General features: G+C 40.9%; 1 protein-coding gene across 3 annotated transcripts in view; it reads left to right on the forward strand.

Annotated features, from left to right (window-relative positions):
* The window catches only part of slc26a6l (solute carrier family 26 member 6, like), a 38,600-nt gene that overhangs the window by 8,578 nt on the left and 8,613 nt on the right, over positions 1–21,409 (forward strand). For 2 of the 3 annotated variants that reach the window (XM_062051812.1, XM_062051805.1), the window contains exons 6-18: positions 3,382–3,534; positions 3,802–3,884; positions 12,246–12,393; positions 12,475–12,588; positions 17,180–17,257; positions 17,343–17,438; positions 17,520–17,626; positions 19,245–19,314; positions 19,389–19,481; positions 19,814–19,924; positions 20,010–20,387; positions 20,476–20,530; positions 20,630–20,775. In XM_062051812.1, coding sequence (XP_061907796.1) covers positions 3,382–3,534; positions 3,802–3,884; positions 12,246–12,393; positions 12,475–12,588; positions 17,180–17,257; positions 17,343–17,438; positions 17,520–17,626; positions 19,245–19,314; positions 19,389–19,481; positions 19,814–19,924; positions 20,010–20,387; positions 20,476–20,530; positions 20,630–20,775 — 1,632 coding nt within the window. The remainder of the gene's footprint in view (positions 1–3,381; positions 3,535–3,801; positions 3,885–12,245; positions 12,394–12,474; positions 12,589–17,179; positions 17,258–17,342; positions 17,439–17,519; positions 17,627–19,244; positions 19,315–19,388; positions 19,482–19,813; positions 19,925–20,009; positions 20,388–20,475; positions 20,531–20,629; positions 20,776–21,409) is intronic. The other variant, XM_062051820.1, reaches the window with a different exon arrangement.

Consider the following 21,409-nt stretch of genomic DNA (forward strand, 5'->3'; position numbering starts at 1 on the left):
CTGAAAATCCTGGCCAGATGAAGTCAGCAGGACCACATCATCTGCAAAAAGCAGATACTTAATCCTGCAGCCACCAAACCGGATCCTTGATTGCGCCTTGAAATTCTGTCCATAAAAGTTATGAACAGAATCAGTGAAAAAGGGCAGCCCTGGCGGAGGCCACCCCTCACTACAAACGGGCCTGATTTACTTAATTACTTAATTACTGACTTAATGTGGACAAAGCTCTGACACCGATCATACGGTGAGCGTACTACCACAATCAGGCAGTCTGGTACCCCATACTCTCTGAGTACTTCCCACAGGCCCTCCCGAGGGACATGGTCGAATGCCTTCTTCAAATCCACAAAGCCCATGTAGACTAGTTGGGAAAACTCCTATGCACCTTCGAGGACCCCACAAAGATTATAAAGCTTGTCCACAGTTCTACGACCACGATGAAAACCACGCTGCTCCTCCTGAATCCAAGGTCGACTACCCGACGTAGCCTCCTCTCCTTCATGTTCAAAGTTCTTCCGCAGGTGGTAATTGAAACTTTCTCTGACGGGAGACTCTGCTAGACATTCCCAGCAGACCCTCACAATGCATTTGGGTCTGCCAGATCTGACCTGCATCCTCCCCCACCATCGCAGCCCACTCACCATCAGGTGGTGATTGGTAGAAAACTCTGCCCCTCTCTTCACCCGAGTGTCCAAAACATTAGACCGCAAAGCCGATGACACAACTACAAAGTCGATCATCAATGCAGCCTAGGGTGTCCTGGTGCCAAGTGCATATATGGACACCCTTATGTTTGAACATGGTGTTCGTTATGAGTACTCTGTGACGTGCACAAAAATCCAATAACAAAACACCACTAGAGTTCAGTTGACACGGCCGTTTCTCCCAATCACGCCTCTCCAGCTTTCACTGTCGTTGCCAATGTGAGAGTTGGAGTCCCCCAGCAAAACAAGGGAATCACCTTGGAGAGCACTCTCCAGTACTCCCTCTACCGAATCTTAAAAGGGCGGGTACTCTGAACTGCTGTTTGGTGCGTAAGCGCAAACAACATTCAGGACCCGTTCCCCCAACCAAAGGCGGAAGGAAGCTGTCCTCCTTGTCTTCTGGGTTAAACTCCAACCTGCAGAGTCTGAGCCGTGGGGCAACAAGTATTGCCACCCCCAACTATCACCTCTCAGTGCTTGCAACGCCAGTGTGGAAGAGAGTCCAGCCCCTTTTGAGAGGACTGATTCCAATGCCCTTGCATCTAGCCGGAACTTCTCCACCTCGCGGACCAGCTCAAGCTCTTTCCCCACCAGCGAGGTGACGTTCCACATCCCAAAAGCTAGCTTCTGTAGCCGAGGATCAGTGTCAAGCCTTAAAGGGAAATGCTTTTTTGGGGGAAATTTTGCTTATTATTCACAATCCTTATGTGAGACAGCACACTTGTTTTTTCCTCTTTTTTGTGCATTCTAACTTTTAAATAAACGCTAGCAAACGTCAGCTAGCAATGGAGGTAATGAACTTTGCTCTATTTAGTCTAGAATGCACTCTACAAAACATCCAAAAACTTCCATGTCATATTTACGTATTTAAGTAATTTCAAGCATAAGGCACCACATTAATTTGTTCACTATTTATTTCAACAACAACTACTACTAATCATGGCAGACTTCATAAGAGACAACAACGAATACTTTGGGACAAATGATGACCCGGAACATTGTATTTTTGAGCCTGAATATATGGAGGATAAGCTTCAAGTTATAGAAGCTGAGTGATAAGCCGATCCAGTAAGCAGCAGTATTGCTAAGTGCTAAACCAGAAATACAAACTACCGTATTTTCCGCACTATAAGGCGCACCGGATTATAAGGCGCACCTTCAATGAATGACCTATTTTAAAACTATGTTCATATATAAGGCTCACCGCATTATAAGGCGCATAGAATAGACGCTACAGTAGTGGCTGGGGTTACGTTATGCATCCCGTAGTTGCGAGACCTGTTGTGGCTCAATATTGGTCCACATATAATTATATTATATTATAACTGATTTATAATCCGGATTATAAGGCGCACTGTCAGCTTTTGAGAAAATTGGAGGTTTTTAGGTGCGCCTTATAGTGCGGAAAATACGGTAAATACATAATAAAACAATGGATTACTGTACAGTGTCTGTTCTTAGTAGAATGCCGACTGATGGGATGTTTATGTCTTCTCGTTTGGATTAAGAATTTATTAACAAGCAGCTTTTCGTGTCTTTCTTGCAATCTGTGGGTATAAATTGATTGTCAAAGTTGACCAATTTTTCGGTTTATGTTAAAGTTAAAGTTAAAGTACCAACGATTGTCACACACACTAGGTGTGGTGAAATTTGTCCTCTGCATTTGACCCATCCCCTTGTGCCACAACTTTCTACTATGCAAATGAGAACATGACTTTTAATCTAGAATTAACTTTTACAAACTCAGAGGTGATGCAGCAGCTCACCGGCTCACTGGCAATAGCTGCAAAAGCTACTTACCTCTCTGTGATCCCAGCACAGCTAAAAGTAGTTCCTCGGCTTTAGCGCTTATAATAACAGTAGAATACTTTGTTAATATGCAGTTCACGACATGTAAATGGAATATTGTTGGCATTTTTTGGATGTTTTTTTAGAGGGCTGTATGTGCGCAATAAATTACTCCCGATAGCTGCATTGTTCGCCACCTCGCATTTGCCGTATATTACAAATTAGAATGCATAAAAAAAGAAAGACACATGTCTTGTCTTGCGAATGACAGGCAAAATTCCCCAAAAAAGTGCAGTTCCCTATCAAGACACTCTGCCACGTTTGGCGTACTACTTGACTTCTTCACCATCGCGTTGTAGCACTGTTTGCACAAAGGCTTATCAACATGCTTTGACTTTTCCTCAAAGGCAAATTACCTCCAAACAACACTTTTGTATGTTTTTCTCTTTGACTCTTGCTTTGGCCTTTTTGCAGCAACACTGGCCATATTCTACTAATACTTTTGCACTACTTACAGTGAGAGAGAGAGAGAGAGGTGCTGCTTCGTCTGGGGTTGAGGTGTAGTAATAACAGTGACAATGTTTTAGGATCCAAACCATTTTGAGTATACATATAATACTATCCTATATTACAGAGATACACAAAATGTGTATCTAGAGAGAGGGGTGCCACGTCGTCTGGGGTCGAGGTGTAGTAATAACAGTGACAATGTTTTAGATCCAAACCATTTTGAGTATACATAATACTATCCTATATTACAGAGATACACAAAATGTATTAAGTGCTTTCACAATATAACTAAAAATGTACTGGAATTTGGAAAACATGCCATGAATTAATGTCTTTGTTGAGTAATAATATTTGTTTCTTTTTATTTTTTTATGTTCAGACCTTAAAGGATGTTTGCCTCTTGCTGCCACAGACCCATCTCCCCACGCTGGCCGTCAGCGCCGTGTCCATGGTTTTTCTGATTGCGGCAAAAGAGCTCAACTCTTTTCTGAGCCCAAAGCTGCCAGTTCCCATCCCAGTGGAGCTCATCACAGTCAGTTGACACGCTTCCTGGAGTCTTTATGTTAGCGCATCAGCGCTTTTAGGCTGACGCTGATGGTGCTCCCTGAGAAAGTGCACACACACACACAGTGAAAACAAGAAGCTTAGTCAGCAATAGCAACATGAGTCCTCACATTTGTGCAATTGACAGCAAAAATACCTTAATAATTAACTCCTCATTCAGAATATGATTAACCAGGTTTATAATGAGTGATGATTCTAATAGTTGCAAAATGTATTTTATATGTGGTTGTTGCAGATTGTGGCAGCAACTTTGATATCAAACTATGGTCACTTGAACAGTAACTACACGGTCCCAGTTGTAGGGGAAATTCCGAATGGGTAAGCACCTTCCATTCACTTTTCATGACAGTGAAACCTCGATTTACAAACTTAATTGTTCCTTAAACAGGTTTCGTAAATTGATAAGTTTGTATAGTGATGCGAATTCTTCCATAAGAAACATTGTAAATATGAATTATGGGTTCCAGCCTCGACAAAAGTCGATCAATCAATCAATCAAAGTTTATTTATATAGCCCTTAATCACAAGTGTCTCAAAGAGGTGCACAAGCCACAACGACATCCTTGGCTCAGATCCCACATCAGGGCAAGAAAAAACTCAACCCAATGGGAACTACGAGAAACCTTGAAAGGGACCGCAGATTATCTGGAGATCGAACAGAAAACGCTCTAAATCCTGCAGACTATTTTGGGGGCCTGGGAATCACTAATAAGCCGGAGTTCTTTGAACACAGATTTCTGGCCGGGACATATAGTACAATACCATTACCATTTAGTATTTTATACGTAAGTAGTAAAACCTTAAATTTACATCTTAAGTGCACTGGAAGCCAGTGCAGGTGAGCCAGTATAGGCATAATATGATCAAACTTTCTTGTTCCTGTCAAAAGTCTAGCAGCCACATTTTGTACCAAATGTAATCTTTTAATGCTAGACATAGGGAGACCCAAAAAGAATATGTTACAGTAATCGAGACAAGGCGTAACAAACGCATGAATATTGATCTCAGCGTCGGTGGTGGACAAAATGGGACGAATTTTAGCGATATTGCGGAGATGAGAGAAGGCTGTTATAGTAACACTCTTAATGCGTGACTCAAATGAGAGAGTTAGGTCGAAGATAAAAGCGAGATTCTTTACCGAGTTGTTTTGTGTAATTGTTTGGATGTCAAATGTTAAGGTGGTATTATTAAATAGGTGCGGTGTCTGGCAGGACCGACAATCAGCATTTCCGTTTTCTTAGCGTTAAATTGCAAAAAGTTGCTGGACATCCAATGTTTAATTTAATTTAGACATGCCTCAGAGTGACTACATCTGGCGTGTTGATCAGCTTTAGGGACTTAACATGCCCATGTAAAGTTGAGTGTCATTAGCATAACGGTGAAAGCTAACACCGTTTTTGCTTATGATGTCACCCTCACGCAGCATGCACATGCTGAAGAGTGCTGGGCCAAAAGCGAACCCCGTGGAACTCAGCACATTACCTTAAGATACTCTGAGGTTACATTGTTATGGGAGACCTACTGCATCCTGTCAGTAAGATAGGAGTTAAACCAAGAAAGACTCAGTCTGACATACCAATACATGTTTTGATAAGTTCTAATAAAATGTTATGATCGACGGTATCGAAAGCACCGCTAAGATCAAGTAGCAGCAACATGGATTAGAATTTTTGCGAGGGCTTTCTCCGTAGAGTGATTTGCCTTTGCGTTCCAGCTTTCTACATGATAGTTTAAGAGTTCTGGCTTTTTCTGTAAACCATTGGCCTTTTTTAGCTTAAGCGGTGCTATATTATCAATGGTTTTGTGCAGGGCATCGTTAAAGTTGTTAGTGAAGTTATAGATAGAGCCCACATAATTCTGGAATGGCGCCATTACTGAAGGCACTAGGCCAGCAAGAGTCATAGTTGTGACAGCATTAAAGGCCTACTGAAACCCACTACTACCGACCACGCAGTCTGATAGTTTATATATCAATGATGAAATCTTAACATTGCAACACATGCCAATACGGCGGGTTAACTTATAAAGTGCAATTTTAAATTTCCTGGGAAACTTCCGGCTGAAAACGTCTAGATATGATGACGTTTGCGCGTGACGTCAATGGTTGAAGCGGAAGTATTGGTACACCATTGTATCCCAATACAAACAGCTCTGTTTTCATCGCAAAATTCCACAGCATTCTGGACATCTGTGTTGGTGAATCTTTTGCCAATTTGTTTAATGAACAATGGAGACTGCAAAGAAGAAAGCTGTAGGTGGGATCGGTGTATTAGCGGCTGGCTGCAGCAACACAACCAGGAGAACTTTGAGTTGGATAGCAGACGCGCTTATCCGACGCTAGCCGCCGACCGCATCGATGATCAGGTGAAGTCTTTCGTCACGCCGTCGATCACTGGAACGCAGGTGAGCACGGGTGTTGATGAGCAGATGAGAGCTGGCGTCGGTGGAGAGCTAATGTTTTTAGCATAGCTTTGTCGAGGTCCCGTAGCTAAGTTAGCTTCAATGGCGTCGTTAGCAACAGCATTGCTTGGCTTCGCCAGGCGGTACAGCATTAACCGTGTGGTTACAGGTCCAGAGTTTGGTAGTATTGTTGATCTTCTGTCTATCCTTCCAGTCAGGGGCTTATTTCGTCTGTTTCTATATGCAGTTAAGCACGATGCTATCACGTTAGCTCTGTAGCTAAAGTGCTTCGCCGATGTATTGTCCGTGGAGATAAAAGTCACTGTGAATGTCCATTTCGCGTTCTCAACTCTCATTTCAAGAGGATGTAGTATCCGAGGTGGTTTAAAATACAAATCCGTGATCCACAATAGAAAAAGGAGAAAAGTGTGGAATCCAATGAGCCCTTGTAACCTAAGTTACGGTCAGAGCGAAAAAAGATACGTCCTGCACTGCACTCTAATCCTTCACTCTCACGTTCCTCATCCACAAATCTTTCATCCTGGCTCAAATTAATGGGTTATCGTCGCTTTCTTGGTCCGAATCGCTTCGCTGCTGCTGGTGTAAAACAATGTGCAAATGTGAGGAGCCCTTCAACCTGCGACGTCACGCTACTTCCTGTACAGCAAGGCATTAATGGGGTAATCCGTCGCTTTGTCGCTCCGAATCTCTCTCGCTCCATTGTAAACAAAGGAAAATTGTGAGGAATATTACCTCCTGTGACGTCACGCTACTTCCGGTACAGGCAAGGCTTTTTTTATCAGCGACCGAAAGTTGCGAACTTTATCGTCGATGTTCTCTACTAAATCCTTTCAGCAAAAATATGGCAATATCGCGAAATGATCAAGTATGACACATAGAATAACTTTATCGTCGATGTTCTCTACTAAATCCTTTCAGCAAAAATATGGCAATATCGTGAAATGATCAAGTATGACACATAGAATAACTTTATCGTCGGTGTTGTCTACTAAATCCTTTCAGCAAAAATATGGCAATATAGCGAAATGATCAAGTATGACACATAGAATGGATCTGCTATGCCCGTTTAAATAAGACAATTTCATTTCAGTAGGCCTTTAATGTTGTGGCTGCTAAAGCAGTGGTTATTAGTAGCTTGTTGACAATGAGTCAGAACTTCGAATTTTATAAGGTAATGATGGGACATTACTTTAGTGTACGGGAGTACCATAACTTTGGAGGTGGTGAGACCCCGGACAAGGACGAAGTCTATCGTATTACCGTTGCGATGCGTGGTTTTATTTATTATTTGTGTAAGACCACAGCTATCAGTTATAGTCTGGAGTGCCACACACGGAGTGTCTGACGGGATATTCATATGGATATTAAATCCTTCATTATAATTATATTATCTGCATGCGTCACTAGATCAGCGACAAATTCTGAAAATTCACTGATAAATTCCGAGTAGGACCCAGGGGGGGCGATCGATAACAGCCAGATAGAGAGGTAGCGGTGTGACAGACCTCTTAGTAAGCTCCTCAAATTATTTATATTTATTACTTAGGTTAGGGGCAAGGTTGAGGTTTTCATTGGATATTAGTGTGACTCCTCCACCCCTTTTAAGGGGATGGGCAATATGTACATTCGTACAGTTAGAAGGAGATGCCTCGTTAAAGGCCTACTGAAATGATTTTTTTTTTATTTAAACGGGAATAGCAGATCCATTCTATGTGTCATACTTGATCATTTCACGATATTGCCATATTTTTGCTGAAAGGATTTAGTAGAGAAAGTCGACGATATAGTTCGCAACTTTTGCTCGCTGATAAAAAAAAAGCCTTGCCTGTACCGGAAGTAGCGTGACGTCACAGGAGGTAATATTCCTCACAATTTTCCTTTGTTTACAATGGAGCGAGAGAGATTCGGAGCGACAAAGCGACGATTACCCCATTAATTTGAGCGAGGATGAATGATTCGTGGATGAGGAACGTTAGAGTGAAGAACTAGAGGCAGTGCAGGACGTATCTTTTTTCGCTCTGACGGTAACTTAGGTACAAGCTGGCTCATTGGATTCCACACTCTCTTCCACTTTTCTATTGTGGATCCCGGATTTGTATTTTAAACCACCTCGGATACTAAATCCTCTTGAAAATGAGAGTCGAGCACGCGAAATGGACATTCACAGTGACTTTTATCTCTACGACAATACATCGGTGACACACTTAGCTACTGAGCTAACGTGATAGCATCATTCTCAAATGCAGATAGAAACAAAATACATAAATCCCTGACTGGAAGGATAGACAGAAGATCAACAATACTATTAAACCATGTACATGTAACTACACGGTTAATAATTCTCAGCCTGGTAAAGCTTAACAATGCTGTTGCTAACGACGCTAAGGCTAACTTAGCAACCGGACCTCACAGAGCTATGATAAAAACATTAGCGCTCCACCTACGCCAGCCAGCCCTCATCTGCTCATCAACAGCCGTGCTCACCTGCGTTCCAGCGATCGACGGCGCGACGAAGGACTTCATCCGTGGGTTTGGCGGCTAGCATCGGCTAGGCGTCTGCTATCCAAGTAAGTAGTCCTTGTTGTGTTGCTTACAGCCAGCCGCTAATACACCGATCCCACCTACAACGTTCTTCTCTTTGCAGCCTCCATTGTTCATTAAACAAATTGCAAAAGATTCACCAACACAGATGTCCAGAATACTGTGGAATTATGAAATGAAAACAGAGCTTTGTTGTATAGGATTCTCCGGGCTCCGAATACTTCCCTTGCCCTCGTGACGTCACAGCACATCACGTCAGCATAATAAAACGTTTTTAACCTGAAGTGTGGCGGGAAATTTAAAATTGCACTTTATAAGTTAACCCGGCCGTATTGGCATGTGTTGCAATGTTAAGATTTCATCATTGATATATAAACTATCAGACTGCATGGTCGGTAGTAGTGGGTTTCAGTAGGCCTTTAAGTGAAAACATTCATTTGGTTTTAGCCAGGTTTCGCTGAGACCAATGACGATTGACCAATGATTGTTGTCTCTAATGACCTCATTACCTAATAACGTTTTGGGAGACAATGATCTGATGTTTAAAAAGCCCATATTATAGGTAGTGGGCTGTTTTGAGGAATTATTTATAATGTATCCGTAGTACTGATATTAATAACGTTACATTTATTGTGTGTAGTGCGCCTTAAATAAGTTCGATCACATCTAGGAATTGATATGATGGGAATCTTGAGATTATTTGCTTGGTGCTGCGATAGATTGAAAGCGTCATAATTTGCCACCTCAGTAGAGCATGTTCACCTCTGGCACAGTCAGTACAGAAAAAACATTATGTGAGTTGTGTATTATTCTATGAGACATGCTGTGTGCAGGAATTTTCCAGCCTGGCGCTGGTTAGTTCTATCTTAACTCACTCCTCACCCGGACTAACATACACTGTAATTGCCCATGTCCGATCTTGCTCTAGTGTAGTTATAGTCAAGCTTGACTTACATATTGGTCTGTATTTCTAGATAGAGTGATGGCGGGTTCCCGATTAGGGTGAAGGCCGTCTCTCGTCAGCAAGCCCGGTTTGCCCCAGAAAGAGGGCCAATTATCAATAAACGTTAGACCCTGTTCTCTACAAAAACTAGCCAGCCACTTGTTAAGCGAGACTAATCTTCTATACCTCTCATCATTGTCTCTCGCAGGCAGGGTGCCAGAGAAAAGTACTCGATGCCTGGACATCTTTCTAGCGAGATTAAAAATCCTAGCTATGTTCGTTTTTGTAATCTCTGACTGTCTCATCCTCGTGTCATTGGAGCCAACGTGTACGACTATGTTCTCGTAGCTAGTGGTGCGATTAGCCTGTGAAACGTGTTTACTAGGCCTGTTGTGAGTTAGGTGTCAGGTGCTCTGGCCCTGGGAATACACTTAATTATCGCTGGTTTACTAAGATGTATGTTTCGGGTGATGGAGTCCCCTATGACTAAGGTGAGGTGCCCGGTCGACTGGGGTGTAGGACTAGCTAAAGGGCTAAATCTATTATGTGTCTCAACCGGTTCACTGTGGCTTGTAGGCTACTTAGGGCTGCTACAAGCTGGGCTAGTCAGCTCGCTGCAGCTAACGCAAGCAAGTGTGTCCGCAGCCTCTCAAGTTACGAAATTACTCTGCCCTAATTGGCGGATACGGTCCTCTATAACAGTTTTTTTCAACCACTGTGCCGCGGCACAACCGTGAGATACAGTCTGGTGTGCCGTGGGAGAATATCTAATTTCACCTGTTTTGGTTAAAAATATTTTTTGCAAACCAGTAAATCCATCCATCCATCCATTTCTACCGCTTGTCCCTTTTGGGGTCGCGGGGGGTCTCAGCTGCATTCGGGCGGTAGGCAGGGTACACCCTGGACAAGTCGCCACCTCATCGCAGGGCCAACACAGATAGACAGACAACATTCACACTCACATTCACACACTAGGGCCAATTTAGTGTTGCCAATCAACCTATCCCCAGTAAATATAGTCTGCAAATTATGTGTTGTTTTTGAGTGTCGGTGCTGTCTAGAGCTCAGCAGAGTAACCGTGTAATACTCTTCCATATCAGTAGGTGGCAGCCGGTAGCTAATTGCTTTGCAGATGTCGGAAACAGTGGTAGGCAGTGTGCAGGTCAAAAGGTGTCTAATGCTTAAACCAAAAATAAACAAAAGGTGAGTGCCCCTAAGAAAAGGCATTGAAGCTTAGGGAAGGCTATGCAGAACGAAACTAAAACTGAACTGGCTATAAAGTAAACAAAAACAGAATGCTGGACGACAGCAAAGACTTACTGTCGAGCAAAGACGGCGTCCACAATGTACATCCGAACATGACATGACAATCAACAATGTCCCCACGAAGAAGGATAAAAACAACTGAAATATTCTTGATTGCTAAAACAAAGATGTGGGAAATATCGCTCAAAGGAAGACATGAAACTGCTACAGGAAAATACCAAAAAATGAGAAAAAGCCACCAAAATAGTAGCGCAAAACAAGAACTAAAAGACTACACACAGGAAAACAGCAAAAAACTTTAAAATAAGTCACGTGTGATGTGACAGTACACCTACTTTTAGACAAGAGATATATTGATGCATGGTTGGTTATGGTTTAAATTCATATCCAACAATTGCGACAACGACTTTTTACTGTCAACTGAATTTAGTTTTTTAATGATTTCTGCTGGTGGTGTGCCTCTGGATTTTTTCAACGCAAAAAATTTGCCTTGGCTCAAAAACGGTTGGAAAACACTGCTCTGGTAAGGCCAACCTATCCATGAGGAACGGTGCACTAAGAGCAGAGAACCATACTTGCGTTTCTTTCACCTTGTCGAGTTCTTGCTGTCTTCGGAGAAGTGAGGGAGCAGATGCCTTCGGAACGTAGCTGCCTTCGCCACGACAAGCCTAGCTTCATTAGCTTAGCAGCTAGCTATCTGAGGGAGGGGAGGTGAGACGGATAGATGGTGGTTTGCAAGTTTCATAAGACTACTAAATATGTTTGAGAAGGAATAAAGAAAGCTGTAAAACATTTAGAAGCACACAGATGGAAAGATAATACTTAGCTTTTTAGCAGCAGCAGCGAGCAGTCACTCACGCTCTGAGAACCCGGCAAACAGGAAACAAGAAAAAAAAGTCTCTATTTTAGTTAAGGTTTGTACACTTTGAACACAATATAAAGTGCTATATAGTATAATATATTAAACAAACATAACAAAGATGTGATGAATAACTATCTCTTTATTAACAAGCTAAAACAACAACAGGCACACATAAAAATCCTTAACTTTACCAAACATATTCTTACGATAATAAACATTTAAAAAGTAAAGTCCACTTACAGTACATTAACATTGGCAAAGGAGCCGACAGCGGGGCAGAAGGGGTGGGGGTGGTGGTTTGGGCCGTGAATGTGTGTTCTCTTGGAAGAGGCACCGCTAAACGAGAGGTAGAAAAAAGTCTGTTTTCATCACAATTAAAAACTTGTGTGGTACAAAACCTGCTTCCTCAATCCGTTCAATATGTGCAAGCACAACATTGCTGCCAGAGGGACACAAAATGAATGAATGAAGCGTTTGTACACAGAGACATGCTTCGCACACAGAGGCATACTTGTCTTGATCTAAAAGTGTGTTAACTGAAAAGTTCTGAAATAGAGGGGTTCTTAATCGAGGTTCCACTGTACTTTTTTTCAATCATAACTCCATCTTCTGACACATTTCTATCGCATCCTTATTTGCTCACCAGCCTGAGTGCACCCAGAGTGCCAGACGTTAGCCTTTTTAGTGAAGTTATTGGTGATGCGTTTGCACTGGCCCTCGTTGCCTATGCCATATCCATTTCACTCGGAAAAACATTTGCAGTCAAGCACGGATACACAGTGGATAGCAACCAGGTGACCCAGACTTTCGTTAGTAGTTTCTATAGATATTGTCTTTTTTTATTAACTATTATCAACACTTCTCCTCTGCTGCAGGAGCTGGTGGCCCTGGGTCTTAGCAATACGGTGGGGGGCTTCTTCCAGTGCTACGCTGTATGTGCCTCCATGTCTCGGAGTCTCATTCAGGAGAGCACCGGTGGGAAAACACAAGTAAGTGGTTTAAAGTAGTCGTGTCTATATGTTGTCGATAGTATGCCACAAAAGTGAGTACACCCCTCACATCATAGCTTCTTAAGGGATGATACTGTAGAAATGAAACTTTGATATAACTTCACCATTAGCTTCCTCAGCAAGGCAGGTGTCATCTTGCAGGTCTTGGGCTCGTTATTATATTGGCCTTACAGTGTCTCAGTACATGTTGGAATTAATGTTTTCCCTCAATGAACCACAGATCCCCTGTGCCAGTTGTACTCATGACCCACAGGTACTAAACGTAACCACTCCATCACCTTCACCTATTGCTTCCTCAGCAAGGCACTTGTAATCTTGGCGCTGGGTTTGGGCTCCTTATCACATTGAAATGCAGCTGTGAGGCCCACGGAACTTGTCTATGAATGTACTCATTCATCCAGATCATTGTCATCTCAGGGCATTCAATTGATCGCAACTGGACTGTTTGGTTTGTCTTAGAAGACGTTTCGGCGCTTATCCGAGTAGGCTTCATCATTTTGTGCTCATAGACATAGATTGGTCAGTCCAAAATAGTCTGAATCCCCCGTGTAAGCATTTTATTCAGTTGTAAACAAAAGGCATTCTGGTCACCTTCTGTGACCAAAATGCTGTTATTCGTTGGAGGCTAAATTACAGATTATTTTACGAATGGTTGAAAGGACGGTGTTGTATGTGGGACACAGGTGGTGTGGCAGACCACCCCCTCTGTTCAGGGATGGTTTTTCTTTTTCTCCCCTCACTCCTCTTTTGTACCATCCGTCCTCCCTGTCCAAAATCTGTACATTATTGTTCTCAAAGGAATGCTGTTTTTCCCTGAGGTGCAGGTAGACACTGAGTCGTGGCCTGAAGAGTTTGCCCGTCTATCCTGTGCCATATGTCGGCTTAGTGGTTGTTTTGTTTCCCCAATATATGAATCAGTGCATTTATCATTACACTGGATAGCATACACCAGATTGGTTTTAGAATGCACCAGTCTCTGTCTCAGGGTGTTGCCTGGTTTGAAGTGTACTGGGATGTTGTGTTGGTTAAAAATTATTCTAAGTTTTTTAGATAGACCTGATACATAGGGAATGTTGCAATTCATGTTTACCTTCACTGAACCACAGCTCCCCAATGGCAGCAGCACTTATGTATCCCTATGTATCTTCCTTTACCATGCTTGACTGTAGGCAAGACACACTTATCTTAGCAGTCACGTCTTTGCCAGATATTTAGGCAATAATTGTTGTGTCTTGACTTATTATCAGTACAGTAGATCGTAAAATCTACACTGCTGTACATGCAGTGATTGGCAAGCTACTTGGAAAATGTAGTAAGCTACAAGTTACTCTTGATTAAATGTAGCTAAGCTACAGGGTAAGCTGTCCCCAGAGAATTGTACATTATATAAATGTAGCTTACTACAACTTTCCACCAAACAAGAAAAAAAATGCTCAGATTGTTTATTAAACTATACACTAGCTAGAAACATGACCTTTGTCTGGCTTTTTAACATTTATTTTGAATTGCGTACCTTGTACAAAATGAGGGGAAAAAACACAGGAAATAAATTAAATATAAAGCAGTGAATCAATAATGATAAATAAACACAATAATATATACCATTATGGAGACTTTTCAGCACAGGATGCAATTACTGATTTAACAAAAACCAGAGTAGCAAAATGAAAATAACCTGGCCAAAGGAACAAAATATTTGTCTCACAAGAAACATGAAAGGGGAACTGTACTTTTTTGGAATTCTGCCTATCGTTCACAATCATTATGAAGGACATGACGACGGATGGATTTTTTTTTTAAATGCATTCTGACTTGTAAATAAACATTAATAAATGTCAGCTTACACCGGAGCCAATGGGAGGTCTTCTATTCCGCCCAAAAAAAACAATAAATAACTATCCAAAAAGCGCCAAAGTACTCCATTTACATGTCATGACTTGAATTTTAACAAAGTATTATTTATATGTTACTATAAGCGCTAACTCAGACAAACTATTTATAACGGCACCGTGATCACCAGTTTATGCTGCTACGTTTACATCATTGAGTGGTCAGCTGCTGCTTCCTCGCTTCCCTGCTCCTTGGAAGTTTATTGTAGATCATAAATCATGCAGCTCACCTTGATAGAAAAAGGCTGAGGTAAATTCCTACAAGTTGGTACATTTTGACAGCCAATTTAGACCTAGTAATGGCGAGAACGACATGAAAAGACGCTTGGCTCCACCTCCCTTTTCTTTGCGAGGATTATGAGCTATTCTTCATTTAAACAGGAATATAACAATATTCTATCAGTCAGCATCCTAGTGACAGCACGCCGTGTACAGTAAGTGATGTTTGTTTGGTGGCTCTCATGAAGTCTTAAATAATAATAATAGTAATAATGGATTAGATTTTATATCGCGCTTTTCTATTATTAGATACTCAAAGCGCTCACAGAAAAGAGCAGTAATCAGTTATATTGTTTAGGGGGCAGCATACGTCGTGATGTTTTTTAAATGAATGCTCGGTATATCCTCAAAATTAACGAAATATGTAAATATTACACCTTATTATATATGTGCCTGTTACTACATTACATATACACGTATACTTACATAATGTATATAATACCTTAAAGGAGGTGTTTAGATGTTTTTTTTAAAGGCTTTATAGGCAGAATATATCGACTCTCATAGGCTCCATTGTAAGCTGACTTTTGATCGCATTCATTTAATATTTAGAATACATTTTAAAAATACATCCGTCGTCATGTATTCCATAATAGTTGTGAATGATAGGTAACATTTTTAAAAAGTCCACTTCCCCTTTAATATTCTATCAGTCGGCATCCTAATGACAGCACGCCGTGTACAGTAAGTGATGTTTGTTTGGTGGCTCTAATGAAGTCTTAAATGAGTAGTAATCAGTTATATTGTTGGGGGGGAGCATATGTTGTGATGTTTTTAAATGAATGCTCTGCGTATGCTTCAAATGATTGAAATATGTAAATATTACACATTATGTATGTGCCTGTTACTACATTACATATATACTTACATCATGTATATAATACCTTAAAGGAGGTGTTTAGATGTTTTTTAAAGGGCTTTATAGGCAGAATATATCGACTCTCATAGGCTCCATTGTAAGCGGACTTTTGATCGCATTCATTTAATATTTAGAATACATTTTAAAAATACATTGGTCATCATGTCTTCCATAATAGTTGTGAACAATAGGCAAACATTTTTCAAAAGTCCACTTCCCCTTTAACAAACTCCATCTTTACATGAACGGAAATCAATAAAACAGAACTTATTTAAAGTAAACATATTTTCCTGACTGTGCAACAGAGTCAAACATAATGACATTCCTTTTCAATTTCTACATTTTAAGTTATTATATAGGTAATAATGTTAATGTAACTGAGACTGTACATATCAAACCAAATGGCCCCAATAAGGGTCCATTACTATTAACTCATTTAGCAGGGGACACCCTACAACTTCCTCTGGGGGTACCCACACACCACTGTATGTATGTATTTTAGAGTGCATATTCTTTGGCCAAACCCTATAATGTTATTTATTTTCTCTGCCTCCAGTAAATAAAAACAGCGTCTATCTATAGCTTGACATACAAATAATGACTTGTGTGTTGTTTGGGAACAGTTGATAATAGTTATGTGCAGTAAAATTTTGAACTCAACTCATTTTAATGTGCATTCTTAAATGTTTGTTCCATGTCGAGAGCATTTTTGATTTAGGTTTACAAGGTAAACAACTAAAATGAATGTTTTGGGCATTGTTTTATCCAAACACATACATTTGTCCAAATGTGGTCATGTAGACACATTGTGGGTTTCCCGGACGTCGTCTACTTCGCTAAAAGAAAAAATCTAAGGAAGAGAATCCCTCTGCCGTCTTCCACTAGTTTTTTGTTTTTTTTAATCGCCTGCTTGAATATTCCCCCTTCTCTTCTACGACTTCCTTGCAGTCATGTGGGATGTGCGTGTCTATTGTGATTTCCCTTCCTGGTTTGATGACCCGCCCTATCTTGCTTCTGATTGGCCTGTCCGTAATGTTTTTTCCTAATCTTAGCCAATCGACTCATCATAGTAAACCAACCAATCATCATGGATTTTCTTATACGTAAACCAACCAATCATCATTGACTTTTCCCGTATATTTTTGTCCCCTGCCTGTGGAGTTGCACTAGTCCCTTTCTCTCATTCTCTTCTCCCCCTCTCTTCTTTTGTAGCTTGTAGCTTTGTAGCTAAGCTACCCGCTACATGGGTCTAAAAATAGCTAAGCTACGGAAATCGCTACTTGTTTAAAAAGTAGCGAAGCTTCTGCCAAGCTACTGGGAAATGTAGCATACCATTGTAGCTTCAGTACATGTAACGAGCTACTGCCCAATACTGTGTACAAGCTATACACTGACTACTATAAAGTACATCCAAGTTTCATTTTTAAAATATTGTCCTGAGAGAAACTATAATAAAAAATTATTGCTGAAATGTGAGGGCTGTACTCCGTGTAATGTTATGTCTATGTTACACACCTTTATATCATTTCCTGCACTTTTGCAGATGGCTGGAATAGCATCAGCTGCAATTGTGTTGGTAACGATATTGAAACTTGGCCCCCTTTTCCAGGAGCTTCCAAAGGTTTCGTAGTTAACACAAATAATTTTCAATTGTTTAGTTTGCCTTTTTTATGTCGCTCACCGTCGAGGAATAATTTATGTTTCAGGCTGTCTTGGCATCTATTGTCTTTGTAAATCTGAAGGGTATGTTCAAGCAGTACTCGGACGTTGTTACTCTCTGGAGGAGCAACAAAACCGATTTGGTAGGAGGACTGACATTTTTGGTAAAGTTGAATCTGGAGACGCTTCATTAAATATTTATGTTGTGTCATACTTCCCCTCAGGTGTTGTGGCTGGTCACATGGGTGTCCACTCTGCTCTTTAATTTGGATCTGGGCCTTGCAGCATCCCTCATGTTTGCTTTGCTTACTGTGATCTTCAGGACGCAGTTGTAAGACTTTGGAAAGCATATTTTCTCACAATGATGTACATTGTTGGGAGCATCTTCCAATTTCTATTTGATCAAATTCTGACAGTGTCAATCAAAACCAGCATTATTAAGGGTGCACAATAAATATATAATTATTGGGCCAATATTCGGAATTATGAAAACTCACGATAAATCCATCCATCCATTTTCTACCGCTCCGATAAATCCAATAACATTAAAAAATAGCTTCAGTAACTAACATTTCAAAAATGCACTAATTAGGCAAAAATACTCATACTGTATTGAAGGTGGATTGGAGTGAGCAAATCAAGCGCTCCATTTCTCCTACTTGCCGTGCTTTATGCTTGTCGTTACCTTCCCCTGAGCTCACTGTAACAAACATGACTTCTTCACTGTTTCAGTGAGAGGACTTTTCACCTGCTATTTGCACCAAATGGTTTGAAAACATTCCACAAGGAGGGAAAATACATTGTGCCTCAACACATCAAACCCTATCAGTCAGAAATGCCAGCATGGCCACGATGGTGTTTTGAAAGCCTACAAAGACGCCTGCTAAGGAAATTGCCCTAAACCCATCAGCCTAGAAAGGCTGATGGGTTCCTTCCGCCACTGCATTTAAAAACATATGCCTGAGACTAACCAAGGACTTAAGCGTTTTGTTATTTCATCATCTAAATCAGTGGTCCCCAACCACCGGGCCACGGCCCAGTACCGGTCCGTGGATTGATTGGTACCGGGCTGCACAAGAAATTAAAAAACACATTTAAAAAAATGTTTTTTTATTTTTATTAAATCAACATAAAAAATACAAGATACACTTACAATTAGTGCACCAACCCAAAAAACCTCCCTCCCCCATTTAAACTAATTCGCACAAAAGGGTTGTTTCTTTCTGTTATTAATATTTCTGGTTCCTACATTATATATCAATATAGATCAATACAGTCTGTAGGGATACAGTCCGTAAGCACACATGATTGTATTTTTTTATGACAAACAAAAACAAAATAAATTCCATCTCTTCTCCCCCCCCCCGGTCCGTGGTACAATTTTTAAAGCGTTGACCGGTCCGCAGTTACAAAAAGGTTGGGGACCACTGATCTAAATGACCGCACTGAACGACCATCATTGACTATACGGGCTTTTGTCAGGACAAATCTACAGGTGGACTTTGTCAAATCCATCTTTGTTTGAGTCTTTTACCTCCAGGTGTGCACAAACTATAATTAAATGTATGGTATGCTATGTTATGCTATGGTATGTTTTGCTCTTTATTGTCATTGTACAAGTACAACAACATTTTATATTCACGAGAAATACGTTCAAGATTAGACAAACAAGAACAGTAACGGTGATGGGTCGCCACTTACGGCGCCCCGTCAAAGGTGGGAAAAATGTAGACGCTGGTGGAGGATGAGTTAAAAAAAAGTCCATCTCAGACTGGGATCCGATTGGGGTACGCACAGAAAAAAATAAATTAGGTGTTGAGAAGCAGAAAGTTATTGGTATCATCTTTTAAAATATATATTGTGCATCCCTAATTATAATTGTTGGTGGAACATTTTGGATGCACCTCTTATATGTCATTAAATTGTGTAAATTGTTTCCCCATTTTCAGGCCAACATACTCCATCCTGGGAAACGTTGACGGTTCAGAGCTGTATGTGGATATAGAGACACATAAAGAGGTAAAACAAACAATAGCTTCACTACTCAGGAAAATGGAGCAAAGCATGTAAATCATATTTTTTCTGTTTTGCAGGCAAGAGAGATTCCAGGTGTTATGATATTCCGCTCATCTGCTACGGTATATTTTGCTAATGCCGAGCTCTACTTAGGGGCTTTGAAAGAAAAGGTTTGCTCATTTTATTAATAGACTAAGTTTGGCCTAGTCAGACTCTCCTTTAGAGAATATATAATACAGCAAGAGGCTCCCCTATTCTCCCAAAAAATATTTTCTGGAGCATATTTTGTAAAACCTGTTAATCCTATCAACACAGGCACTAAAATTGATACATTTTGCCTTTAAACATAACTGAAGTTAGCTTAGCAGCTTTGAAAAAAATGTTTTCTTACACTTGAAATCTCCCGCACTAGACTTAATGAAGTCTTGACCTCAACCATTTCCGAATAATGTACCCTTGGTTTACAATTAGTTCTTGATCGTTTATCTTCTCTGTGTTTCAGAGTGGGCTAAACATCGGCAAAATGATTATCTATAAGAGGAGACAGGAGGCCAAAGAGAAGCGTAGACAAAAGAGAGCAGAAAGACGGGCAAAGAGACAAGCCAAGAGAGAGGTATGGATTGCTCACTTGGAAATGTCACCAGTACAAATAAAATAAATGCTCATATTCAAGTAACATGTTGTATTTTGTCGCTCAGAGATGTGCTGAGCAAGCAACAGTGTTCTCTGTGGAGGAAGAAGCCAAGACGAGAGGGCGCACAGAGAAGGATGAACAGAACTGGGCCGAGCGAGAAAATGGCACAGTGTTTGTAAAACCCACTACATTAGACGATCAGTGTAGATGGGAATATTTGAAAGGAATAGAGCCAGACAGCACCAGTTTAGGGTGGATGTCCGTGCAGATTGACAGGGATGCCACCACTCTGGGCTCCAGCAGTGAAGACACGCTGAGTCGGGACCTGGAGCGAATCTCTCTCGGGTCTCTGGGTAAATGGTCCTGGGACATCCACTCCATCATTCTTGACCTCTCCACGGCTAATTTCATCGACACTGTGGCCATCAAGACCATGAAAAATGTAGCTTTATTGATTATTTTCACCACATGGAGTACCATCAGCTCTCCAACCTCCTAATTACTAACTTAGCTCTAATGTGCATTGACAGATTTTTCAAGACTTCAGTGAGATCGATGTTGATGTCTACCTGGCAGGTTGTCAGGGTAAGTGTAACACGTGCAAATAATGGTGCTGGTAATCAGCCAGAGTTACCTATTAGTCCTAGTAGCTATTGTATCTCAGTGCGACTTTATTCTTTTCAGCTTCTGTGGTCCAACAACTAGAGCTTGGCCACTTTTTCTCAGAATCGATAACAAAGAGGCATCTCTTTGCATCTGTGCATGACGCCGTACTCTTCTGTCTGGACCATCGTGGAGCATCCTTATTCGGCAGATACGAGCGATCACTGGTGTGTATGATGATTATTAGGCTTCCATTGTTATTCAATAGCTTGCTTATACCTTCATGTTTGCTTGTGCATATTTAGGGTAATTATTATAAAAGCATTAACCCCTTGTTTATTGCAGTTAATTGGCGTTTAAAGGGGTCATATTATGATTTTTATATACAGTATATATTTATAACACTTCCTTGTGGTGTACATAACATGTAATGGTGCTTATTTGGTCAAAATGTGACGTAGATTATGTTTTACAGACAGTCTTCAAGTTGCTTTCGGACCATCTCTTCAAAGTGGGCGGTCTTATTTATGTGCCTCCATTTCGACTGCGTCTTCTCCCCCGAGCCATGTTGTAGTTTTTATGTATATGAATATTTGAAAGGTTGTTTTGTTTCCCCAATATATTAATCAGTGCATTCATCGCTTTCGGACCATCTCTTCAAAGTGGGCGGTCTTATTTACGTGCCTCCACTTCGACTGCATCTTCTCCCCCAAGCCATCTTATGGTTTTTATACATATAAATGTTTGAAAGGTTGTTTTGTTTCCCCAATATATGAATCAGTGCATTCAATATTACACTAGATAGTCTTTACCAGATGGTTTTTGTGGGTGTGGGGTGTCCGGTCTTTAGGATGTACCTGT

Source organism: Entelurus aequoreus, linkage group LG01, assembly GCF_033978785.1.
Source record: "Entelurus aequoreus isolate RoL-2023_Sb linkage group LG01, RoL_Eaeq_v1.1, whole genome shotgun sequence".
NCBI classification, from domain to species: Eukaryota; Metazoa; Chordata; class Actinopteri; order Syngnathiformes; family Syngnathidae; genus Entelurus; species Entelurus aequoreus.